This window comes from Bubalus kerabau, chromosome 5, assembly GCF_029407905.1.
Source record: "Bubalus kerabau isolate K-KA32 ecotype Philippines breed swamp buffalo chromosome 5, PCC_UOA_SB_1v2, whole genome shotgun sequence".
Classification (NCBI taxonomy): Eukaryota; Metazoa; Chordata; class Mammalia; order Artiodactyla; family Bovidae; genus Bubalus; species Bubalus kerabau.
This window is the reverse complement of record NC_073628.1, coordinates 109,974,577-109,997,495: the sequence shown is the minus strand read 5'-3', so window position 1 is coordinate 109,997,495 and position 22,919 is coordinate 109,974,577. Positions and strand designations below refer to the sequence as shown.

The following is a 22,919-nucleotide window of genomic DNA, read 5'->3' as shown; positions in this document are numbered from 1 at the left end:
ACTGAAAGAATTTGACTAATAAATAAAATTTCTTAGTGGAAGCTGTCAGTTTTTACAAAAAGAATGTTGACCTAAGATGAAAGGAAAAAACAATGTGAAAAAAAGTAATGATTCAAAATGCAGCTATAAAGAGAAAAAAATGTAACAGCAAAGTCACTGACAAACACATAAAATAAAACAATAAGGATTCGGATTTACCAAAATGTCAGTAAACCTAAAAACTTCTGTAAACAGGCATCAGACATTATATATGAAATAATTTAAAGAAATAATTCCTACACTTGAATTTCTATATATAATGGGCACAAAAAAGGTGTTATTAATTTTTTTAAATTATTCTTTCACATTCTGTGGGAATGGGCAACATTTACTTCAGAGACAGATGGTGCTTTAAAAAAAAATATCTGTTTAGGCCTTTTAATTATAAAATGCAAGGTGACAGCCCTTGGAATGATCATTAGATGTCCTTCATTTGCAGTACTTTTTGGTTTCTTATGTTTTGAAATTTAAATTGAATTTAAATATGATTAGGAGGGCTTGGAATCTTAGTTCACACAGTCCCCACCACTCTCTGTCTTACATGAATTTATGCCATGCACTTACATGAACTATCTAAAAGATATATGAGGACTTTGTTTTTTAGTCTCTGTTTTTATTCTTGCCAGGAAAATCCCATGGACAGAGGAGCCTGGAAGGCTACAGTCCATGCAGTCACAAAGAATGAGACATGACTGAAGTGACTGAGCACAGAGCACTAGAGGTATCAAGATTGGAACAAAGAGACCCCAACTACTCAGTATAAAAAAGTAACGGTAATTTCAAAGGGAGAAAGTTTTAGGGGGAGAAAGAGAGAATTAAAGCAGAAAGAACTGCCATACGACCCAGCAATCCCACTGCTGGGCATACACACCGAAGAAACCAGAATGAAACGTGTACCCCAATGTTCATCACAGTACTGTTTACAATAGCCAGGACATGGAAGCAACCTAGATGTCCATCGGCAGACAAATGGATAAGAAAGCTGGAGTACATATACACAATGGCATATTACTCAGCCATTAAAAAGAATGCATTTGAATCAGTTCTAATGAGGTGGAAGAAACTGGAGCCTACTATACAGAGTGAAGTAAGTCAGAAAGAAAAACACCAATACAGTATACTAACGCATATATATGGAATTTAGAAAGATGGTAACGATGACTGTATATGCGAGACAGCAAAAGAGACACAGATGTAAAGAACAGACTTTTGGACTCTGTGGGAGAAGGCGAGGGTGGGATGATTTGAGAGAACAGCATTGAAACATGTATATTATCATATGTGAAACAGATCACCAGTCCAGGTTTGATGCATGAGACAGGGTGCTCAGGGCCGGTGCACTGGGATGACCCTGAGCGATGGGATGGGGAGGGAGGTGGGAGCAGGGTTCAGGATGGGGAACACATGTATACCCATGGCAGATTCATGTCAATGTATGGCAAAAACCACTACAATATTGTAAAGTAATTAGCCCCAACTAAAATAAATAAATTAATTAAAAAAAAAAAAAAACAGAAAGCAAAAGAAATGAAGACTGGTTAAAAATGGTGGCAGGTTGTGACTTAAGGACAGCAACAGCCAGTGAAAAAAATGTTGAATGGCTAAGAACTTTTATGGCTTCTTTCATTATTCCTAAACATTCAGTAAAAATCTGATGTATTTGATGGCAGTTCTCAATAAAGGCAAAGAAAGCAACAATGGGTATGCAGTATTTCTAAAAAGAAGCTTGGCTGTGAAAAGAGACATAAAGTTCTATGTCTACTTAAAGAGAGTAACAGCAGGAAAACAATTATATATTGAAGCAATGAAGCAGAAGGAGGGAGAAGTTTTAAAATATATGTAAAGAGGGAGAGAATAAATGATGGAGCAAAATTCTTGAACAGTGGAATATAATGAAATACAGAAGGATGGATCATAGATAAAAGGAAGAAGGGCTCCCCATAAGATATCAGGGGACAGGAGTGGGAGGAAACACAGTGCGGAAATGGATAGATATTTTTGGGTAAGGAGGTGTCAGAGCCGGAGAAGTTCATACCTGATGGCCTCTATTTTTTTGTGAAGTAGGAGCTGAGGGAACAGATCACTTGCTGCTACTGAAAGGAGTGTTAAGAGGGTCATGAGAGGACTGGGTGAGGATGTGGAACAGCTGCTGTGGGGAATGAGCAAGCATTGATTTTGGATAACACTGTTGGCTCAATGATATTAAAGACTCTGACTACAGTAGCATGAATTCCCCGTGGCTGGTTTTATCCAGCAACAATCTGCAGCCCAAATTAGAGAATATAAATGTCTGCATTAATCTAGAATCGAGAAATGCCATGTACAGACTCAAGAGTTGAGTGAGTAGCAGCCAGAAAATGGTTGAAGTGGTTGTAGGAGTAAACTGTGTAAAAACACAAGAGACAAAAGCCATGTTGATTATGACTAGGTCAAAGAACAGATGGAGTGAGCATTCAAGAGGTTACAGTCAGAACACAAGTTATTAGGACTTAGCGATTTCAGAGAGAGCCTTTCTGAGTGAGAGTAGGAATGAATTTTTGAAGTGAGTGAAGGTGAAATTCCTAAGAATTTTTAGGAGGTTAAGGAAATGCAGGCTAGGTAAATGGATGGGTCATTCCCATGAAAATAAAAATCTCCTTAAAAGACAGAAGAATCAAGTAATGTGCATGTAGAAAACATAAACCAAACAACAAGTAAAATATTTTAAATCTTCTTCATTTTTACTAAAGGAATATTACAGTTTTAATACCTTTCTATACCACTTCCCAGGTAGCACTAGTGGTAATGAATCTGCCTGCCAATGCAGGAGACACAAAAGACACAGGTTCAATCCCTGGGAGGGAAGATCACCTGGAGGAGGAAGGAAATGGCAACCTGCTCCAGTATTCTTCCCTGGAAAAATTCCATAGGCAGAGAAGCCTGGTGGGCTATAGTCCATAGGGCCATAGAGATGGACATGACTGAGCGACTAAACAAAAAGTACATTCAAAAAAAGCCTTTCCACATATCCAAAATGTGTGAGTCAACTTAAATTGCAAAGCTATCATGGCACTTCTTCCTCAGATCTACTTCAAAAGTAAGTCTTAACTGAGGAAAGAGTCATTTTCTCTTTCTTTAGCTTGGAATTGTGCTCCCTATCTACTAAACAAGCATCTCTCCTTTTATACTTTAAAAATTTGTCTTAATTTGGACCCAGATTACCTCTCTTGGGGCTTCCCCAGTGACCCAAATGGTAAAGAATTTGCTTGCACTGCAGGAGACTCAGGTTCGATCCCTGGGTCAGGAAGATCCCCTGGAGAAGGGAATGGCAACCCACTCCAGTATTCTTGCCTGGAGAATTCTATGGACAGAGGAGCCTGGTGGGCTACAGTCAATGGGGTTGCAAAGAGTTGGACTCGACTGAGTGACTAACACTGCCTGCTGTTAAAAGATTCAGCTGAGGTCACCTTCATTTAAAGTCCCAAGCACACCTGGATAGAGAGAGCTAGAGATTTGTGCACACAAATCCTTAAAACAGAAATAACATCTCAATGCTCCAGTGCTGCTTATTAGAAGAACATCCACTAGGCACTACATTCCAGACCTGATTCTGTACCAGAAAGCCAGGCTGTTAATTCCTTAATCTGAAAATAGGTCATGAATACTTCAATTCTAAGACATCTCATCTCTGTTTACTGGATGAAACAAGGGTCAGCACTAGGTGCCTTGGCCCAGCAATCAAGGCAAGATGGAGGAAGGTCATGCAAACAAGCTGGTTTCTCCCTTTTGTCAGAAAAACAAATCTTCCTAGGGTGCCTCTCAGCAACTTCCACTGACATCTCATTGGCAGCACTGCGTTACACGTTTTTCTTAGTTGCTAAGTCATGTCTGACTCTTTTGAGACCCCATGGACTGTAGCCTGCCAGGTTCTTCTGTCCATATGATTTTCCAGGCAAGAATACTGATATGGGCTCGAATTTCCTTCTCCAGGGCCTCTTCCCAATCCAGGGATCGAACCTGTGTCTTCTGCATTGGTTACTTTATCAGTGAGCTACCAGAGAAGTCCCATACGTGTTACATAAGCCATCCCCAAATGAAAATAATATTAAAGATATAAAGTATAACATTTATTTTTCTTGTGTCTAAATAGGAGGAGGAGGAAAGGGAGATGTGTTGAGCAAGCCAACCTACAGGGCATGCCACACCAAGAAAGAGCCAAATCAAGCTGGTGTATCTTATAATTTATTTTGAGGAATACATTTTAGACTGACTAGAATAAATCAGCAGAGAAGGCAATTGCACCCCATTCCAGTACTTTTGCCTGGAAAATCCCATGGACGGAGGAGCCTGGAAGGCTGCAGTCCATGGGGTCGCTGGAGTTGGACACGACTGAGCAACTTCACTTTCACTTTTCACTTTCATGCACTGGAGAAGGAAATGGCAACCCACTCCAGTGTTCTTGCCTGGAGAATCCCAGGGACGGGGAAGCCTGGTGGGCTGCCGTCTATGGGATCGCACAGAGTTGGACATGACTGAAGCGATTTAGCAGCAGCAGCAGCAGAATAAATCAGAAATTCTAAAGACAAGAGATCTGAACGGGATTTGCCTTTTGATGTTGAACTCAAGGAGCTCATCTGATCTTCACCATGAGTGCACACTGTCAATAAAAACTCTAGATACAACTAAATAAGACCCAAAGAATCTAAAGCTTCTTACCCACTGATGAACCTTCACTGGGTTTTCATCTTAGGCCCCACCTGAGACACCCCTGGTACTCCCTAGGATTCTGTTTTTGGCATCCTCCTTTTCTGTTCTACTCTCATTCACACATACAACTTCAAGAATCTTCTGCATACTGGTGACTCACAATTTTCAAACCATTCTTCTGCTATTAGACCCATATTCCAATTACATGCTGGCTATCTCTGCCTGGCTGTTTCCTAGACATAATAATCTAAAGAATGTAAGAGAGAATCTATTCTTGGCTTAGTGAAATCTGTTCTCTTTCTGTATTTTTTATTTCATTATGGCAGCACTAACCTGAGATCTTTGGAGTTGCTTGTATCATTACCTTTTCCTCACTCTATATTCACCAAATCCTTTTGATTTTACTATTAAACAATTCTCAATTCCAAACTCTTCTCTCAATCCCTACTGCCATATATCTACTTCAGGCTCTCATCAGCTTTAACTACCACAGCTTCTTTTTTCCTTCATTGCTGAACAGCTTGTGGGATTAGCTCCCCAAGCAGGGGTTGAACCCAGACCCTCAGCAGACAAAGTGCAGAGCCCTAACTTCTAGACCACCAGAGAATTCCCCACAAACTCCTTTAAATTAGTACTTTTTGCTATCCTTTCTTCCTTCTTTCTAGTCCACATTCTATCTTCTTAAATATCAGCCCAAAGAACAAATCTCAATTGTATAACAACATCCATTGGTTCTTAAATACCTAAAGAGTATAGACTCTTTCCAGTGGTTGTAGCCTCACTTTTCATGCTCTTTTCCCCTACCTTCCTTTCCCTTCTTCCTCCCTCATATACTCTATACTCCAGATATACTTACCATTCTATACATGTCATACAGTTTCAGATCTTGGGGTCTTTTTGTTTTTTGGGCAGCACAGCTGTTCCTTCTGTTTATGGCATATTTTACTATCTCCCTTCTTTAATTCTTATCCTTTCAAGTATATTCTTTACTTTAAAACAAATTCTTATCCTTTCTAGAAGATCCAGCTCAAATATCACCACCTCTGTGAAGCTTTCTTCATCTCTACAAAGCAGAGGTGTACACCTCTATTAAAATCCTTCATGATGCATTATAGTATCTATTTACATGTCTTTCCATCACTTTACCTGTATATATGCAGTATACAAACATAAAACGAGTACGATATAAATGATGAGTGAATAAACCAATTCATAATAAAATCGGGCCCAGTTTCCTATATTTAAGATGGAAGAATTACACTGCAAAATATTTTAGTGTTTCTAAATTATACCAATGATTAAAAAATAATATCTTGGGAACCAGTCACACTGTTGGTTAGACTATAGACAGGTATAATCTCTAAGGATGGGAATTTGTAATTCAAAGTTTTAAAATGCACATACTCTTGGGGGAATTTTATATCTAAGAATCTATTTTATACTTACACAATTGGTCAAAAACCACATACAAGGACATTCATAGAAGAACTGGTTGTAACAGCAAACTATAAAATAACTTAAATGTCTCTCAAAGGGACTGGTTAACAGTACCTACAAGTAACAGGTGGGTCTAAATGTATTTGTCATAATTTACTGCTTATTTAACTTATATGCAGAGTACATCATGAGAAACGCTGGGCTGGAAGAAGCACAAGCTGGAATCAAGACTGCCAGGAGAAATATCAATAACCTCAGATATGCACATGACACCACCCTTATGGAAGAAAGCAAAAAAGAACTAAGGAGCCTCTTGATGAAAGTGAAAGAGGAGAGTGAAAAAGTTGGCTTAAAGCTCAACATTCAGAAAACGAAGATCATGGCATCTGGTCCCATCACTTCATGGCAAATAGATGGGGAAACAGTGGAAACAGTGTCAAACTTTATTTTTCTGGGATCCAAAATCACTGCGGATGGTGGTTGCAGCCATGAAATTAAAAGACACTTACTCCTTGGAAGGAAAGTTATGACCAAGTTAGCATATTCAAAAGCAGAGACATTACTTTGCCAACAAAGGTCCATCTAGTCAAGGCTATGGTCTTCCCAGTAGTCATGTATGGATGTGAGGGTTGGACTATAAAGAAAGCTGAGAGCCGAAGAACTGATGCTTTTGAACTGTGGTGTTGGAGAAGACTCTTGAGAGTCCCTTGGACCCCAAGGAGATCCAACCAGTCCATCCTAAAGGAGATCAGTCCTGGGTGTTCATTGGAAGGACTGATGTTGAAGCTGAAACACCAATACTTTGGCCACCCAATGCGAAGAGCTGACTCATTTGAAAAGACCCTGATGCTGGGAAAGATTGAGGGCAGGAGGAGAAGGGGATGACAGAGGATAAGATGGTTGGATGGCATCCGGCTCAATGTTCATGGGTTTGGGTAGACTCCAGGAGTTGGTGATGGACAGGGAGGCCTGGCATGCTGTGGTTCATGGGGTCGCAAAGAGTCGGACACGACTGAGCGACTGAACTGAACAAGATAATATGTGAAGTGAAAAAAAAATAGAGAAAAATGTGAATAATTGCAAATATCAGTGTTTTTTAAAAAGAGGAGATGTTCTACATATGCATTACAATACTGTGAAAGAATATGTAAGAAATTGCTTTCAAGTGGTTCCTCTGGAGAGGAAAATTCGGAGCTACAGTCAGCACTGGGAGACTTAAGTTTTACTGAATACCCTATTTTATCTTGGAAATTCTGTAGCATTTACACATAATAGCTAGTTAAAAAAATTAATGCAATGAAGCTTTGCTAACAAAATGCTAACTGGCTTCATAAAACTTTATGATTAAGCATCAGAATACCCTAATGTTTTTGCAATCTTTTCCTGTTCGTAGCTTTTTTCCCCCTCATGGGAAAAGTCTGTAGGTACTTCAGCTATTCAGTCATTCAACAATTATTCAGTGATCACCAGGTGCCAGGGATACAAAGATATAGAAGACACATGAGACTCAAAGAGCTTCCACTGTAGCAGAGAGAATGAACACATATTCAGTATAAACAGTTATTGCTCATTCAAAGCTTCTCCAATACCTGGTAAGCAGAAACCCAACCTTCTTTCCAGAGACTGCTGTCTGGGTTGCTGGCAGCAAGAATCACAGCCCAATAAGGAAAGGGTAGGGAAGTGTGACCACAACTTAACGCAGGTAGCAGGTAAAAGTAAAACCTGGGAGCAATGATAGGCCAGGCTCTGGCCAAGTGATGGTGATGAAAAAAGAACAGTAACTTAACAATTAATGGCACCAGAATTCTCCAACATGATTTTAAACAACTGGCAATATTTCATAATAAAGCAAGACAGAAAAAAGAATAGGTATGAGTGATTAAGTAAATATTTTATACAGGAATTACTGACAAACTAAAAACATCCCCATGCTGCCTTCTCTTTTTTTTAAAAAATAAGTTCCTATTTTAACAATTACATATGACATTTATGGCAGCTGAGGATGAGAAGCCATCAGTGGTTTTTGCAACCCCGTTAGAAGCTGAAGTGATGAAGCATTTAATATACATGTTGTTAATGTCTTCATGTACTTGCAGTCAAATATTATTTCTACTTTAGAGTAAGATACAAATAAGATTAAGTGTACTATGATTTTATATCCATAACATCTTTACATCTGGAGATCTCAAATCATTTGCAAGCATTCATTAATTCCCAATATCCTGGTCAGGTACATTAGGGAAATAAACTGGGGTGACTTCTAGCAAAAGTGACACAATGAAGGTGACTAGGTCAAGGTGAATCAATAAATCCTTAACAGATTTGGAAAAAATATTTATATTCTAGTTCTTCCTCCTGGTTCTAAGTCATACTCCTATCACAACATGTTTCTTCTAAGGGTCTGCTAGATATATTTATCTTTGATGTTAAACAAAAAAGATTAAATACAGTTAAATAAATGTAAAATGAGTTTTAAAAATGGAGGACTAGAACTGGGTGATTTTCAATAAGGATTTGAGTCCTGTTTGTTAGAACAGATTGACAAAAAGCATTACTAAATTCTAGGGTTAGGAAGGCCTAAAATTGTCTATATTTTCCCATACATTGTTCTATTTTTCTATGGACTAAGTTATTACGTCCAATACCTTTTTTAGTCCTCAAACAATCTTCCCTGCAATGCAGCTCTTTTAATTAATAGAACAAATGTACATTGAACATCAATAAAATAACCAAAACCATAATTACACATTCAATACAGTGTATTATAAGTAATCATTAGTCTTATATGGCAAAAGAAACCTCTACATTCTATAGGTAATTGAAAACCATAATCAACTCATATAGTATTATAGTATTTAATGATTACCACAAAAAATTACCATGTGAAAAGGAAAGTTGAAATGTTAACTACACAAACCTCCTAGCACTCTTTAGAAATTTAACTTTTATATTTTACTCTATTTAAAAAACTATTAATTTCTGACATTACTTTTGATTTATTTTACAACAAGAATCATTAGTTCCAAGCAGAATTTGGTAAGATTTGAAAAGCTTTAAAAATTTTTTTAAATGAAACCCTGGATTATTATGTGAATTTCACTTAGTGAAACTGAAGGATTTCTTCCTAAATGCCTACCTGCGCATTGGCTTTCCTTCCATGCACCATGAAAAGTACCCTTCACCACACTCTAAAGCCGAACCTAAGACAACAGAAAAGCAGTAACTTAATAAAAACTATTTCTGATCTTTCCAGTAACAATCTCTGTACAATGATTTCGTTCAGTGATAAAGAATTTTATATCCTATTATATTACACGACAGGCCTTTTGCAGAAGCACACTCATAACCCTTACCTAGTTCCTTTAAGATGACCATCTTTACTGTGAATGCTAAAAACGATTATACGTAAAGTTGAGGGAAAGTGCGCCAAAAAGCCCCAATTGCTAGGCTACTCTTGTCTCTCTCCAAAAAGTACTCCGGAGACATTTAACTCTGACCGCACTATCAACGATTCCGTACAGAGTATTCACCAGATAGCCACAGCAATACTAGCATGATGGATCGGGTAGGGAACACGCTGGCTTAACAACGGATCTGAAAGCTGGTGACTTGTCCCGCAGCGATCAAGAATGAGCAGGTACTTGCCTTTAAAAATAAACAACTCCCTTTCCGACAGCCCAGACAGAACAGCAGAGAAACTATGGCTCCAATACTCTCTTTACCAGCCCTTCCCTCAGTTCCCGAAACGATGTCCACCACCCACCTGGCAAGATCTCGCTGGTCCCCGGGTTAGGCGGGACGCACAGTATCCACTTCCTTCCCCCCAGATTTCAACCTCTGTCTAGGGAAGCTGTCCAGGGTTGGGAACCTCACGCCCTCAGGCAGACCAGCCCAGCACCTTCCGTGGCTCCGGGGCAGGGCTGCAGCCCGCTTGAACGCCGTCTGGTGCCCCGCAAGGCCCAGCCCCAGTGCCCCAACAGTCCCTTCTCGGTGCCCACTGACAGGTGGCGGGCGAAGCACGGCCCCTACCCAATGGCCAGCCCCGCAACTTGAGACCACAGATTTGCAAAGCGAGTCCAGGGCGCTGTCCACTGTCCTCTGCTCTAAGACTGCTAACCTACCAGCTCCGACACTTTCTCCTCTGCCTTAGTCTCCTCTGCCTCCTCCGCCCGCCGCCTCCTCTCTGGCTCCTTCTCTGCCTCAGCTAGAGCAAGGAGGATGCCGCTCCCCCAGCTATTTCCTCCCCACCCCTCGCCCCACTTTAGCCGCAGGAAGTGGTCCTGTTCCTAAACCGTTCCCTCTGGAACCCACATACTTTACCAAGAGGTTCCGGCCCAGATCAGATATAGCTGCGCTCTTTGTTGGGGCTTCGGTCCCCTCAAAGACTGCCTGTCTTTGTACCCAGTTCCTTGTATCCCGAGGATGTGCGAGTTCATTGCTGAACTGGCAGTATTTGACTACTGAAGGCTTCTCCTTTCTGCTTTGTTTTCCTCAACAGAAGTCAATAGGAAGATGGGAGGAGTCACAGAAAGCCAGGAATTGTGATTTATTTGTAGCTGGTACGTCTCCTGTTGGCACGATTTTTTCCCTAATTGTGGGTTGAATGATTGACACATGTCTACATGTGGTTGACATATATCTATGAGGCCACTCCCGTGTGCAAGCTGCTGAGGATCCTCAGACAGATCAGAAATAGACCTGATTTTTCCAGATTTCCCAGGTTGGCTTTCAAGACCCCAGGGTTTTAGTCAGGATTTTAAGGTTATGTCAAATTGCCCTTTCACTTAGTATTCTATAACAAACACTTCACCAAACACTGCTCTGAATTCACTTTAGCATTAGGGAGGAAAATAAATTTTTTTTTTCAATTTGTCCCTTGCCTGATTTTCCCACAGCACATAGCCATCTATTTTTCACTATATAAGTGATAGGGTGGAGGATACAATGTCAGTAATATTAGTGAAAGGCTGCTGCTGGTTTCCTGAAAACTATTATAGGCTAAGCATGAACTTAACCACATTTTCTTTAGCTGTTCTTCACAATGGAATCTACACAGATTTTTGCAGTTGTTTCTGAAAGGGAAAGAATATCTTTTGTTAATTAGCTTGTAGTGGGAGATGCATGGTCTTTAGATCCAGACACCCATAGTTTCAAATCCTAGCCCTACGACTCACTAGATTGGTGGTCTTGGTCAAGTTTCTTAATCTCTTAAATATTAGTTTCTTTTGTGTAAAAGAGAAACAATACCCTTTTTTACACAATTTTTGAGAGGGGTAAATTATAATGAAGATCATGTTCTGTGTCTGGCACTTAGTAGGCACTTAACATATGTCAGTATTCTCTCCTCTTACCTTAAATGGACTCATTAATTGAGCACTTATTGCATGTCAAGTACCATGCTAGGCTTTGGAAATGGTCGTGAACAAGATAGACAGCATCCTAAAGTTCTAGTGCTCATTCATGTGGTTATTGTGGTGCCCTGAGGACAAAAGAACAAGATGAGCAAGAAAGGTGTTGGAATGTAGGAACAGAAAAAACCAGACCCTTATCACCCTTCCCAGCATGTTGTAACTGTTGTGGAATTTTTGAGCCCTCTTGAGTAGCGTGGCCTGTCCCCCTCTTACCCCATGTAAGGAAAGGTATTTGTCTTACTCTTCTCCCAGGCCTGTATAGGGAATGTATACATACCTCATTCAATCAGCAAATGACTCACAAGACCCCTAACCTGTTCCTTGTCCCCTGACTATAAAAACAGACCAAAGACCAACATTCAGAGTCAGCTCTCCCTGACTCTCAGGAAGCTGGCCCATTTTACTGGCAGTACCCACCTCTTCCCCCACTCTAATAAACTCTATTCTCCTTTCATTCTGCCTCGTGTTTGGAAATTCTTTTCCAATCTGTGCATGGACCACGACATTTATGATAGTTGATTTTCCAACATGTTTTTCATTATGAGTAATTAGTGTAAACCATCTCCACGCAAATGACCAATACAGACTAATAAGAAATCAGAAGAAATCTAATGGGGACTGTGGGATAAGATTCCCTAGCATTTTTAGAAGAGATACAGGAAGAGATAGCATCTTTTCCCTTTGGCCACTGTTATGTCTGGATGAGACACCTGGAAGCACCACAACAATTTTGTAACCATGAGGGAAGGCAGAGGAGAATGAAGCTAGACAATAAGGGAGGTAGAACAGAGAGACTGAAATAATTTGGGTCCTTCAATGTAATTTTTAAACTACTCATTCTCCCTTGCCCACAGACTTTCTTGTTGCTGGATTGTAGTTATATGAAATAATAAATATCATATTTTTAAATGGGGGTTTCTATTACTAGCAGCCAGAAGCATACTAATGTGTGTAAAAGGATATAGACAATAATCAAGTAAATAACTAAGTAAAATAATTTCAGCCACTGGCAAATGCCATCTAGGAAGGAGCCAAACAGGTGATGGTATGGAGATTGAGTATTTTGAGACTACTTTAAATAACATGGTCAGGGAAGCACTCTCTGAAGAGGTAGGTTGAGATCTGAAAGGTGAGGGAGAAACATCCAGGTGGAATGCTGGGAGAAGAGTGTTTCAGGTAGAGTGAATAGCAAAGGGAAAGGACCTGAAGCATAAATGAGCTCTTCCTGTTTAATGAACATAGAAAAGGCCAGTTTGACTAGAAATAATATTAGACATGCTGCTGCTGCTGCTGCTAACTTGCTTCAGTCGTGTCCAACTCTGTGCAACCCCAGAGACGGCAGCCCACCAGGCTCCCCCTGTCCCTGGGATTCTCCAGGCAAGAACACTGGAGTGGGTTGCCATTTCCTTCTCCAATGGATGAAAGTGGAAAATGAAAGTGAAGTTGCTCAGTCGTGTCCAACTCTTCGCGATCCCATGGACTGTAGCCTACCAGGCTCCTCCGTCCATGGGGTTTTCTAGGCAAGAGTACTGGAGTCGGGTGCCATCGCCTTTTCTGAATATTAGACATGAGGTAAGAGAAATAGGTATTTTGGTCATCTGATGCGAACAGACGACTCATTGGAAAAGTCTCTGATCCTGGGAAAGATCGTGGGGAGAAGGAGAAGAGGGTGTCACAGGATGAGATAGCTGGATGGCATCACTGATGCAATGAACATGAACTTAGGCAAACTCTGGGAGATGGTGAGGAACAGGGAGGCCTGGGGTACTGCAGTTCATGGGGTTGCAAAGAGTTGGACATGACTGGGCAACTGAACAACAACAACAAAGAGAAATAGGCAAGAACAAGGTCATATACTGTCTTCTAGGCTATTGTAAGAAATTCTGATTTTATTTTAAATTCTCTGGAAAAATATGTGGAGATATTTCAGCTCAATTTAGGTTTAACAATTGATCCTAAATTCAAAACCTTGAAAATTAGAAGAGGAAAATGCAGATGTTCCATTATTAACTATAGGGACAATCACATGTGGGAAAGAATATGGACGAATATTTCCAGAAATGTTCTTGCTATGATTGATGGTAAATAAAGGCTGATTTTATTTAAATTTGGGAACTTTAATAAAGATATTTTTCCTTTGTATGAATCAATCATTTAATTAATGGCTATAATACAAAATAGCTGCCTTTCATAGCTAATCATTAGGCCTAGAGTGTGCGAATGACCTATAAAGGAACCAAATGTAGACACTAAGATGCTCTCAGTTTTTACTTCTCATCTGGGAATTTGAGGCAGACTTCGAGTGCAAAGTAATAAGACTAAGCCAGAAAGCAGTGAATTTTGAGAGGGGGTATAGGACATCCTAGGGATTTTTAGGATCTTTGAATTGGTATATGGTTGGTTTTAGGTAACATCAATTTAAATCTATGATTTAACAGTGATGAACATGGATCTTGAGTAAACAACCCAGTTGTACTTATATAAACTCCTCTGTAAAATGGAAAAAAAGCACATTAAAATATTCATGGTGCTATAGGAAGTATTAGATAATCACCACAAATTCTACAAAAACAGCCTTAAAAACAAAACACTAGAAGAGACAGATTATCCCCACTCTACAGATGAGGATGTTGAGGCATACAGGTAATTAAATGACTGACTTAAGATTCTGCAGCTAGTTAGTGTTAAGCTAGTAGGTAATGAAGTATTCACTTACATAAAATCAATCTAACACCACTCCCCCTCATCTTAAAATTTAAAAATCTATCACTATGAATTGTGGGAAAAGCTTCTGCACAAAGTGAAAAGGCAACCTACTAAATGGGAGAAAACATTTGCAACACATATATCTGATAAGGGGTTAGTATCCAAAATATAAAAAGAACTCACACAACTGAACAGCAGAAAACAAACAAAAAGCAATCTAATTTAAATGGGCAGATGATCTGGATACACATTTTCCCAAAGACATACAGACGGCGAACAGGCACATGAAAATTTGCTCAGCATCACTAATGATCAGGGAAATGCAAATCGAAACCACAATGAGATATCACCTCACACCTTTTAGAATGGCTGTAATCAAAAAGACAAGAAGTAACAAGTGTTGGTCAGCTCCCCTGATGGTGCAGTGGATCTGCCAGCCAATGCAGGAGACAGTTGGATACCTGATCCACATGGTGCATGATCCCACATGGATCCCACATGGTGCATGATCCCACATGAGTCTATGCACCACAACTATTGAGTCTGTGTGCTGAAAATACTGAACCCATGAGCCACAACTACTGAAGCCCAAGCACCCTAGAGCCTGTCCTTTGCAACAAGAGAAGCCACTGAAATGAGAAACCTACACGCTGCAACTAGAGAGTAGCCCCTCTCTCTGCAACTAAGGAAAAGCCTACACAGCATCCAAGACCCAGAGCAGCCAAAATATCAGTGAAAATGTGGAGAAAAGGGAATACTGTGTACTGTTGGTGGGAATGTAAACCAGTGCAACCATTATGGAAAACAGTATAGAGGTTCCTCAAAAAATTAGAAACAGAGCTACCATATGATCCAGCAATTCTGAGTATTTATCTGAAGAAAATGAAAACACTAACTTAAAAAGATATATACACTTCCAAGTTCATTGCTGCATTATATACAATAGTCAAAATATGGAAACAATCTGTGTCCATTGATGTATGAATGGATAAAGAAAATGTGGAGGGACTTCCCAGATGGTCCAGTGGCTAAGACTCCGTTCTCCCAATGCAGGAGGCCTGAGTCTGATCCCTGGTCAGGGAACTAGATCCCAACTAGGTATTGCTTTTATCTTTAAAATATGTATATGAATTATAGGCAAATTGTTACTGTTTGAATGGTGAATATGTTAATGTTTGAACCTCCTTTAAATGATTTAATTATGCTCTTTAAAAACTATAACTTAATCACATTCCACCCTTGCTTAAAATATAATATGGATTCTCAGTTATCCACAGGATAAATTTAGACTCATAATTAAAGCCTATCAAAATCTACAGGACTAGTCAGCACCTAATGCAGAGGTTCTAAATCTGAGTTGGGTGTACGCCTTCAATATACTGTGAACCCTCTGCATTTAAATGTGAAGGCATGTGATGTGATTGCCTCCAGAGTCCCACTGCTTTCATTAAGGAGAAAGTGACCTAAATTAGTTTCAAATTCAAATCTGTTCCCTGCCTCCTACTAACACTCCAGTCATATGATGAATAAGTTATTAGCTAGGGTAAAGCAAAGTCATTTCACAAAATGGGATTATTTTGTGGTAGAGAAACAATCTAACATTTAAGTAACACCAATCATAAATGGAATCACCCCTGGATATTCATTGGAAGGACTGATGCTGAAGCTGAAGCTCCAATACTTTGGCCACCTGATGTGAAGAGCCAACTCAGTGGAAAAGACCCCGATGCCAGAAAAGATTAAGGGCAGGAGGAGAAGGGGACGACAGAGGATGAGATGGTTGGATAGCATAACCGACTCAGTGAACATGAGTTTGAGCAAACTCTGGGAGATAGTGAAGGACAGGGAAGGCTGGCGTGCTGCAGTCTATAGGGTTGCAAAGAATTGGACAAAACTTAGCAACTGAACAACAACAACGACAAAATCACAAATGGGTACAATTTTATTTCCTTATTAATAACTTAGGAGGCAATAGGTAACTGAGGTCCATAAAAATGCAGGCAGACTGTAGAGCTATTCCCATAAGTGAAGAAATGGAGATTAAATAACAAAAAGGATACCTCTAAGCATGCTGTGAACATATTACTGAGGAAAAGAGTAAATTCTCTTAGATGAGTTCTATTCAGATACTGGGTTTTCCCAGTGACTCAGTGGTAAAGAATCCACCTGCAATGCAGGAGAAAGACATTCTTTTTACTGGGGAAGACAACTCAGCTTTATAGAGATGACGGTGCTCCATAAATACATTTATAAATTTAATGCAATTCAAGTAAATCAATATTAGAGTTTTGACAGAGTTAGTTGAGTTGATTATAACATTCATATGGGAGAATAGACAAATGAGAATATCCAGAAATAGACTAAAAATGGAAGCAGGAAATGGGAGGGCTCACCCTAACAGATATTAGTACAACATGTTCTAAAACCTCTATAGTTAAAACTATGATTTTGGTGTATGAACAGACAGATGAATAAAGCAAGGTAGAAAAATCCAGAAATAAACCAAAGAACACATGGAAATTTAGCACCTGATAAAGCTGTTATCTCACATCAGTCAGGAATATATGGACTGTTTAATAAATGATACAGTGTAACTATAGAAAAAGGTAACATTGAATGTATTCTGCATAAGGAGCTGGACCCCACTGTAGTCTCAAAAAAGACCTCTATGAGGGTCTATGGAGACACTATGGGAAGTTCAGAAGCAGGGATGGCCCTTCAGAGTTGTCACAAGTTGGAATAAAGGAGCTGGGTCTTTCTACCTCACAACAACCAGATGTATCAGAAGGTTAAATGCAAGTAATGAAAGTCTAAAAATAGTACAAGAAAACAAGGATGGACTTTTTTTTATTAAATATGCAGGAAAACTTCCCTGACTATAAATAAAAATCTAGAGGCAAAAAGATTGACAAATTTGAATGCATAAAAAAGTTTCCATGGAAAAAATATTACAAATGAAGTTAAGAAAATGACAATTAGGAAAAACATATTTGCAATATAGGATTCATAATGTATTACATCCTCTAAAAATGGAGAAAGAAGAAATAATACAGATAGTCTGGCAAACATACGGACAGGCAGTTCACAGAAATAGAAATGATCCTTAAACTCTTGCAAATATATTCAGTCTTGCTCACAATAAGATAAATTGCAAATTATAGCTACACTAAGGATGAGATGGCTGAATGGCATCACTGACTCGATGAACGTGAGTCTGAGTGAACTCTGGGAGATGGTGATGGACAGGGAGGCCTGGTGTGCTGCGATTCATGGGGTTGCAAAGAGTCGGACACGACTGAGCGACTGAACTGAACTGAGTCTTGTCTACCAGCGGCTTCCCTGGTGGCTTAGATGATAAAGAATCTGCCTGCAATGCGGGAGATCTGGGTTCCATCACTGGGTTAGGAAGATCCCCTAGAGGAGGGCAACCCACTCTAGTATTCTTGCCTGGAGAATCCCAATGGACAGAGGAGCCTGGTGGGCTATAGTCCATGGGGTCACAAAGAGTTGGGTATGACTGAATGACTTTTCACTTGTCTACTAGGGCTTGCCTGGTGGCTCAGTGGTAGAGAATCTGCCTACTAATGCAGGAGAAGCGGTTCCATCGCTGGGTTGGGGAGATCCCCTGGAGAAGGACATGGCAACCCACTCCAGTATTCTTGCCTGGGAAATCCCACGGACAGAAGAGCTTGATGGGCTACGGCCCATGGGAGTCACCAAAGAGTCAGACATGACTTAGTGACTAAAAGACAACTAAGTCGTGTCTACTAAGCTTTGGATTCAAATAATATGTTCGATGATATCAGGCAGACTGATATATCTACCTTTATTTTTTACAACTGAACTCATTATCCTGGTTCTGTCCCTGTCCTTTTTCAAAATCCATATTTAGGAAACCACAAGCCACCTGGTCACAAGAGACAGAAACCCAGGAACAGCTTAGGCTCCTCTTTGTCTACAATTTTGTCCTCTCCAAACCATTCTCCCCACTGCTGTCTGACCTCTTCCAATGTCTCTAACTACATCTCTTACCTCTCTCCCAAACACATACTCTCTTGCTGTTTCAACCCACTTAGGTTTCACTAATGCACTTTGCTGTTTACTTTGTGCCTCCGTGAATTTTACATTTCTTTTGGATTGCCTTTTCCCACTCCTCTGCCTGTTGAATTTCTAGTTATCTTTTGAGTTTGGATTTTCACTCTGCCATCCGCTATCATATTATTCATTATTACAAGCCTTTGGTTATCTGATAAGTATGTCTTATATATTTACACTTAAGTCACTAACTCAAAGATGTTGAAATCAAGAGGGTGACAGAATATTAGGGCATTTTACTAGAAACCTGCCTCCAGATTAACATTGATCAACTAACCTATAATATCAAGCACAGTTGTTCATCTGTAAGTGAAACACATAACTGCAATATTATCCATTCCAAATTTCAGGTATTTACCCCTAAGGATAGCATGTTTCTAAAATAAAGCCATCCTATATATTCCCCCTCCTGCCTCCTCCATATTATGGGGCAATGATGTTACAAGTAACAAAAATCCAATCTCTTTTGGATTAATTAGAAAAAAGTAATTTATTGACTTACACAATTGAAAAAGGAAGGTAAAAAATGGCATTGGGTATTCTAGCTCCAGAGCTCAAGTGGCACCCTCAGGATTCACTTCTTGGCTCTTCCGTTGCTCTGTCAAGCTCTCTCCACATGGTGGCAAGATGGTACTGGCAACTCAGCCTGACCTCCTTTCATCAAATCTTGCTGAAAAAAGAATGCCTATTTACTTACTGCTCTGGCAAAAATTCAGGACTAGCTTTGATTACACTGATCTGTGTTCCATGCTTTTTCCTGATCTAATCACTGCGGCCAGGGGTGAAGAAAACACTGCTTGGCCAGGACTTGATCTGGAGTGGGATCAGCCCCATCTAAACAACACAGGCTGAGAGTATGAGAAAGGGATTCTGTACTAGAAAACTGTGTGCTGTTACCAGAAGAGGAAGGAGGGGCAGGCACAAACAATGGATGTTCGGTACCTCCTTCCTCAAGTTTCAGCTGTGGAGATTAGCTATATGCAGAAACAGTCCTGTCGTCATACATCAGGAGTGGCACTATTATCTAATCACTGCCAAAATAATGGCTCAAGATATTTTAAAATTAACTTACCAGTTTGGACAGGCATCCTCTAACACGTAATTAGTCTATAGCTAACAGGTGGCAATCCTGTGGTAATTTAAACCCAGACTGACCTAGGTTCAAATTCTGGTTCAGCCCTTTCCTTGCTGTGTGGTCTTAGGTAGGTGACTCAACTTTGCCGAGTTTGCTTAGTTTGAAGAATAAAATACCACTTTCATTGAGGTGCTCTGAGGATTGGATACTATTTATATGAATCACTTAGCACAGTATTCAGCACATAATAGGACTTCAGTAAAAAAATATAAATATTAATATAGCACATTAAGAGGCTTCCCTGGTGGCTCAGTGGTAAAGAATCTGCCTACCAATGCAGGAGACGTGGGTTTGATCCATGGGTTGGGAAGATCCCCTGGAGGAGGGCATGGCAACCCACTCCAGTATTCGTGCCTGGGGAATCCCATGGACAGAGGAGCGTGGTGGGCTGCAGTCCATGGGGTTGCAATGAGTAGGACACAACTAAGCAACTAAACAAAAACACAGTACATTGAGTTACCTTAGAGTAACTTTCTCAACTAGTTAACTTATCCTATTATTTTATCAGAAATAAAATTGTATAAAGAGTATATTCTGGGACTTCCTTGGCAGTCCAGTGGTTAATCTCCAAGCTTCCAACATATGGGATGTGGATTCAATCCCTTGTCAGGGAACTAGAATCCCATATGTCATGTGGTGCGGCCGATAATTTTTTTAAATAAAAAAAATATTTTAAAAAGAATGCAATTCTTAGTATAAAAGTATGGAATTCAAGAAATATAATAATTAAAATAATTTAAATTCTACTCCAAGGACCCATTCTCTTAGAGTAGAAAAAATTTAAATTCAATCAATTTGGAAAGCTTTCTACCATAATTTCTTGAAGCTGACCTAATTTCAGGGGGGCTTGAAGAGTGCTTCTTTTCTCTGTTCCTTAAGTCTTCTGTACAACAAGCCTTCACTGTATTCCTTGACCCCCATTGATAGCACTCACAGGTTGTTGCTGATATGCCTCTGGTACATTAATTTGTCTCCTTCAGATCCAATGCTCTCTGTTCAATACTCTCATCCTAAGCTTTTGGTGAGGGGCATGGGAGTTAGAAGTGATGGTAGGAGTCTATCTGCTGCACCTGGTCCATGGTAGGGGCAGGAATCTCTTTCCTAAGGCCAGTTTCAAACCTGCTGCTGCCGCTGCTGCTAAGTCGCTTCAGTCGTGTCGACTCTGTGCAACCCCAGAGACGGCGGTCCACCAGGCTCCCCCATCCCTGGGATTCTCCAGGCAAGAACCCTGGAGCGGGTTGCCATTTCCTTCTCCAATGCATGAAAGTGATAAGTGAAAAGTGAAGTCGTGTCCGACTCTTAGCGACCCCATGGACTGCAGCCTACCAGGCTCCTCCATCCATGGGATTTTCCAGGCAAGAGTGCAGGAGTGGGGTGCCATTGCCTTCTCCGAGTTTCAAACCTAGCCTGCCCCAATGAATCATGCAGCTGTTTCTGACATGAAGTTAAGAATAGAACAAGGCTCCTCTGTTTCTAGTATTCTCAGACCTATTTAATGTCTTCCCATTCTTCCTGGCTTTCAGAGTACTACAAATAATCTTTAAGCACTCTATTTATTTTTTAGTTATTTAATTCAATTTTAGACTTTCAAGAAACACTTGTATTTGGGAATACACAAATACATCCAATGAAGATTAATTAAAAACAGAATCATGCACAATCATGCATCATAAGTCATCTTGCATCCAGACACTAAAAGACTCTCCTGAAACTAAAGACTACGAAAAGGAACATATTAAAAGTGAAACACCTAACATGTCTTGCTCTTCCACCAACTTCAGTAGGAAATGAGTGTTTAGTAAAGCAAATGTGCTATATCAGTGATCGCAGGAGCAAGCCAAGAGCTGACAAAGCTACTAGACTATTGTTTCCGACTGCAATGTCAACTCTACAATTCTGATTACCAGAACTTATTTGAATAAGAAATTTTAGTATTATACTTCAAATTTTTTTTTTTCAAAATTACTCTTGTATTCCAGAAGTTCAGAACTATGATAGTGACCATTTGCTTGGGCCTAAGCCAAATATTCGCTTTAACACTAGGCTATTTAGCCTCCAGCTAAAATGTCTATAGAGTTCCTCTAAAATTACCCCCTCCTTAATTATTTCCTTGTAGAAATAGTAAAGAAATGAATGTTTTCCTCTTCAGTACAAAAACTTCCTGGTTTTCACTCCGTGATCGATGTGAATATTTACATAATTTCTGGGCAAGCTTTGCCCTTCTCTGCTGGTTTCTTTCGATGCTCCTATCCCACCTCCATCATTCTCCCCTTTTTAAAAAGTCAACTGTTTTGTATCTTAAATTCCTGAATCAAGAGAAATGGTGTCCAAGGTGCTTCCGCTCCTGCCATAGTTGGCACTTGTGAGGTCTCTTGTAACGTTTCTTGTTGGTGACAATGACCATAAATCATAGGAGAAAGAGCCTCAGTAAACCAGAAAATTAAGCAAGTTACCCGTTATAATTACAACCTTTCGTAGTTTAGACTGCATCCTCATATTTCCCGAAAATTCTTCCGTTTAAAGGCCAAAGGTCAGACTAAGACTGGCTGGCAACCAACACATGTATCTCATTTTAAATTTTTATTTTTTAAGTTGTAAAATAAATACGGACCATATAACTGTAAACTTACAAAATGCAGAAAAATCCCGCACTCCACCGTCCAAACACAGCAAATTAAATAGTTTTGACGAAATCTCCCGCGTCTCTCGCCTCTCGCTTCCTGCACCTTGCAACCTTGACGTTTGCGCGCCGCAGTCGCAGCGCTTGGGGTGGCGCTGCCGCGCGCCGGGTGCGCCGTCGCCATGGTAACCACGCAATCCTGGGGCCTCGGGAAAGGTGAGTCTGAATCCGAAGGTCCTGGGTCTGGGTCCGCGGTCAGAGGGGCGAGGGTCGGCGCACCGCGTGGGTGTTGAGGAGAATTAGCATCTCCCTGCCACTTTGTTCGGTTTGGCTAGAGGAGAGTGGGCGCCACCGCGGCGTCCTCAGGCTTTGCCTCAGAACCGAGCGCTGCGTCGCGGGTCGCTCCCCGAGGGCCGACCCTCTGCTTCAGGTGTCCCCTCCGGCCCACTCCCAGCTCTTCACTGAGGCCGCCACTCTCCGCATCCTCGTCGTCCGGCGTTCCCTTTGTTTAACCCTAGGAGCCCTTTGAGGCCTTCTTCTTGAGCTGGCACTTAAAATCCTCAAGGGACTACATTTTTCGAAGAAAAAATTCAGTTGGTTTAAAAGGCCCTTGAGATTTATCCCTCTACAACTTCATACAGCCTTGTCTGCCTTCCTGCCCCTTTGTTTTTGCTTATCCCATTACCTTCTTTTAAGGCTCCTGCTCTTCAATACCAAGTGTCACCTCTTCTGGGAAGCCTTCCGGGGAGTCCAGTTTCTTTCCTTTCCAAGCACCCTTTACTTATCACGT

General features: G+C 40.4%; 2 protein-coding genes across 11 annotated transcripts in view; one reads left to right on the top strand and one right to left on the bottom strand.

The window, feature by feature from the left end:
- KLHL20 (kelch like family member 20) overlaps nt 1-22,250 on the bottom strand; it is a 68,967-nt gene extending 46,717 nt beyond the window's left edge. The window contains exons 1-2 of one of the 9 annotated variants that reach the window (XM_055582681.1): nt 10,478-10,690; nt 9,299-9,362 (exon numbers count right to left, since the gene is read on the bottom strand). In XM_055582681.1, the coding sequence (XP_055438656.1) occupies nt 9,299-9,321 (23 nt within the window). In that variant the 5' untranslated portion in view covers nt 9,322-9,362; nt 10,478-10,690. The other 8 variants (XM_055582680.1, XM_055582678.1, XM_055582679.1 and 5 more) reach the window with 8 other exon arrangements.
- A 35-nt stretch (nt 22,251-22,285) lies between these two features.
- The window catches only part of ANKRD45 (ankyrin repeat domain 45), a 51,104-nt gene continuing 50,470 nt past the window's right edge, over nt 22,286-22,919 (top strand). Inside the window, exon 1 of one of the 2 annotated variants that reach the window (XM_055582688.1) lies at nt 22,286-22,345. The gene's annotated coding sequence lies outside the window, so the exon portion shown is untranslated. The remainder of the gene's footprint in view (nt 22,346-22,919) is intronic. The other variant, XM_055582687.1, reaches the window with a different exon arrangement.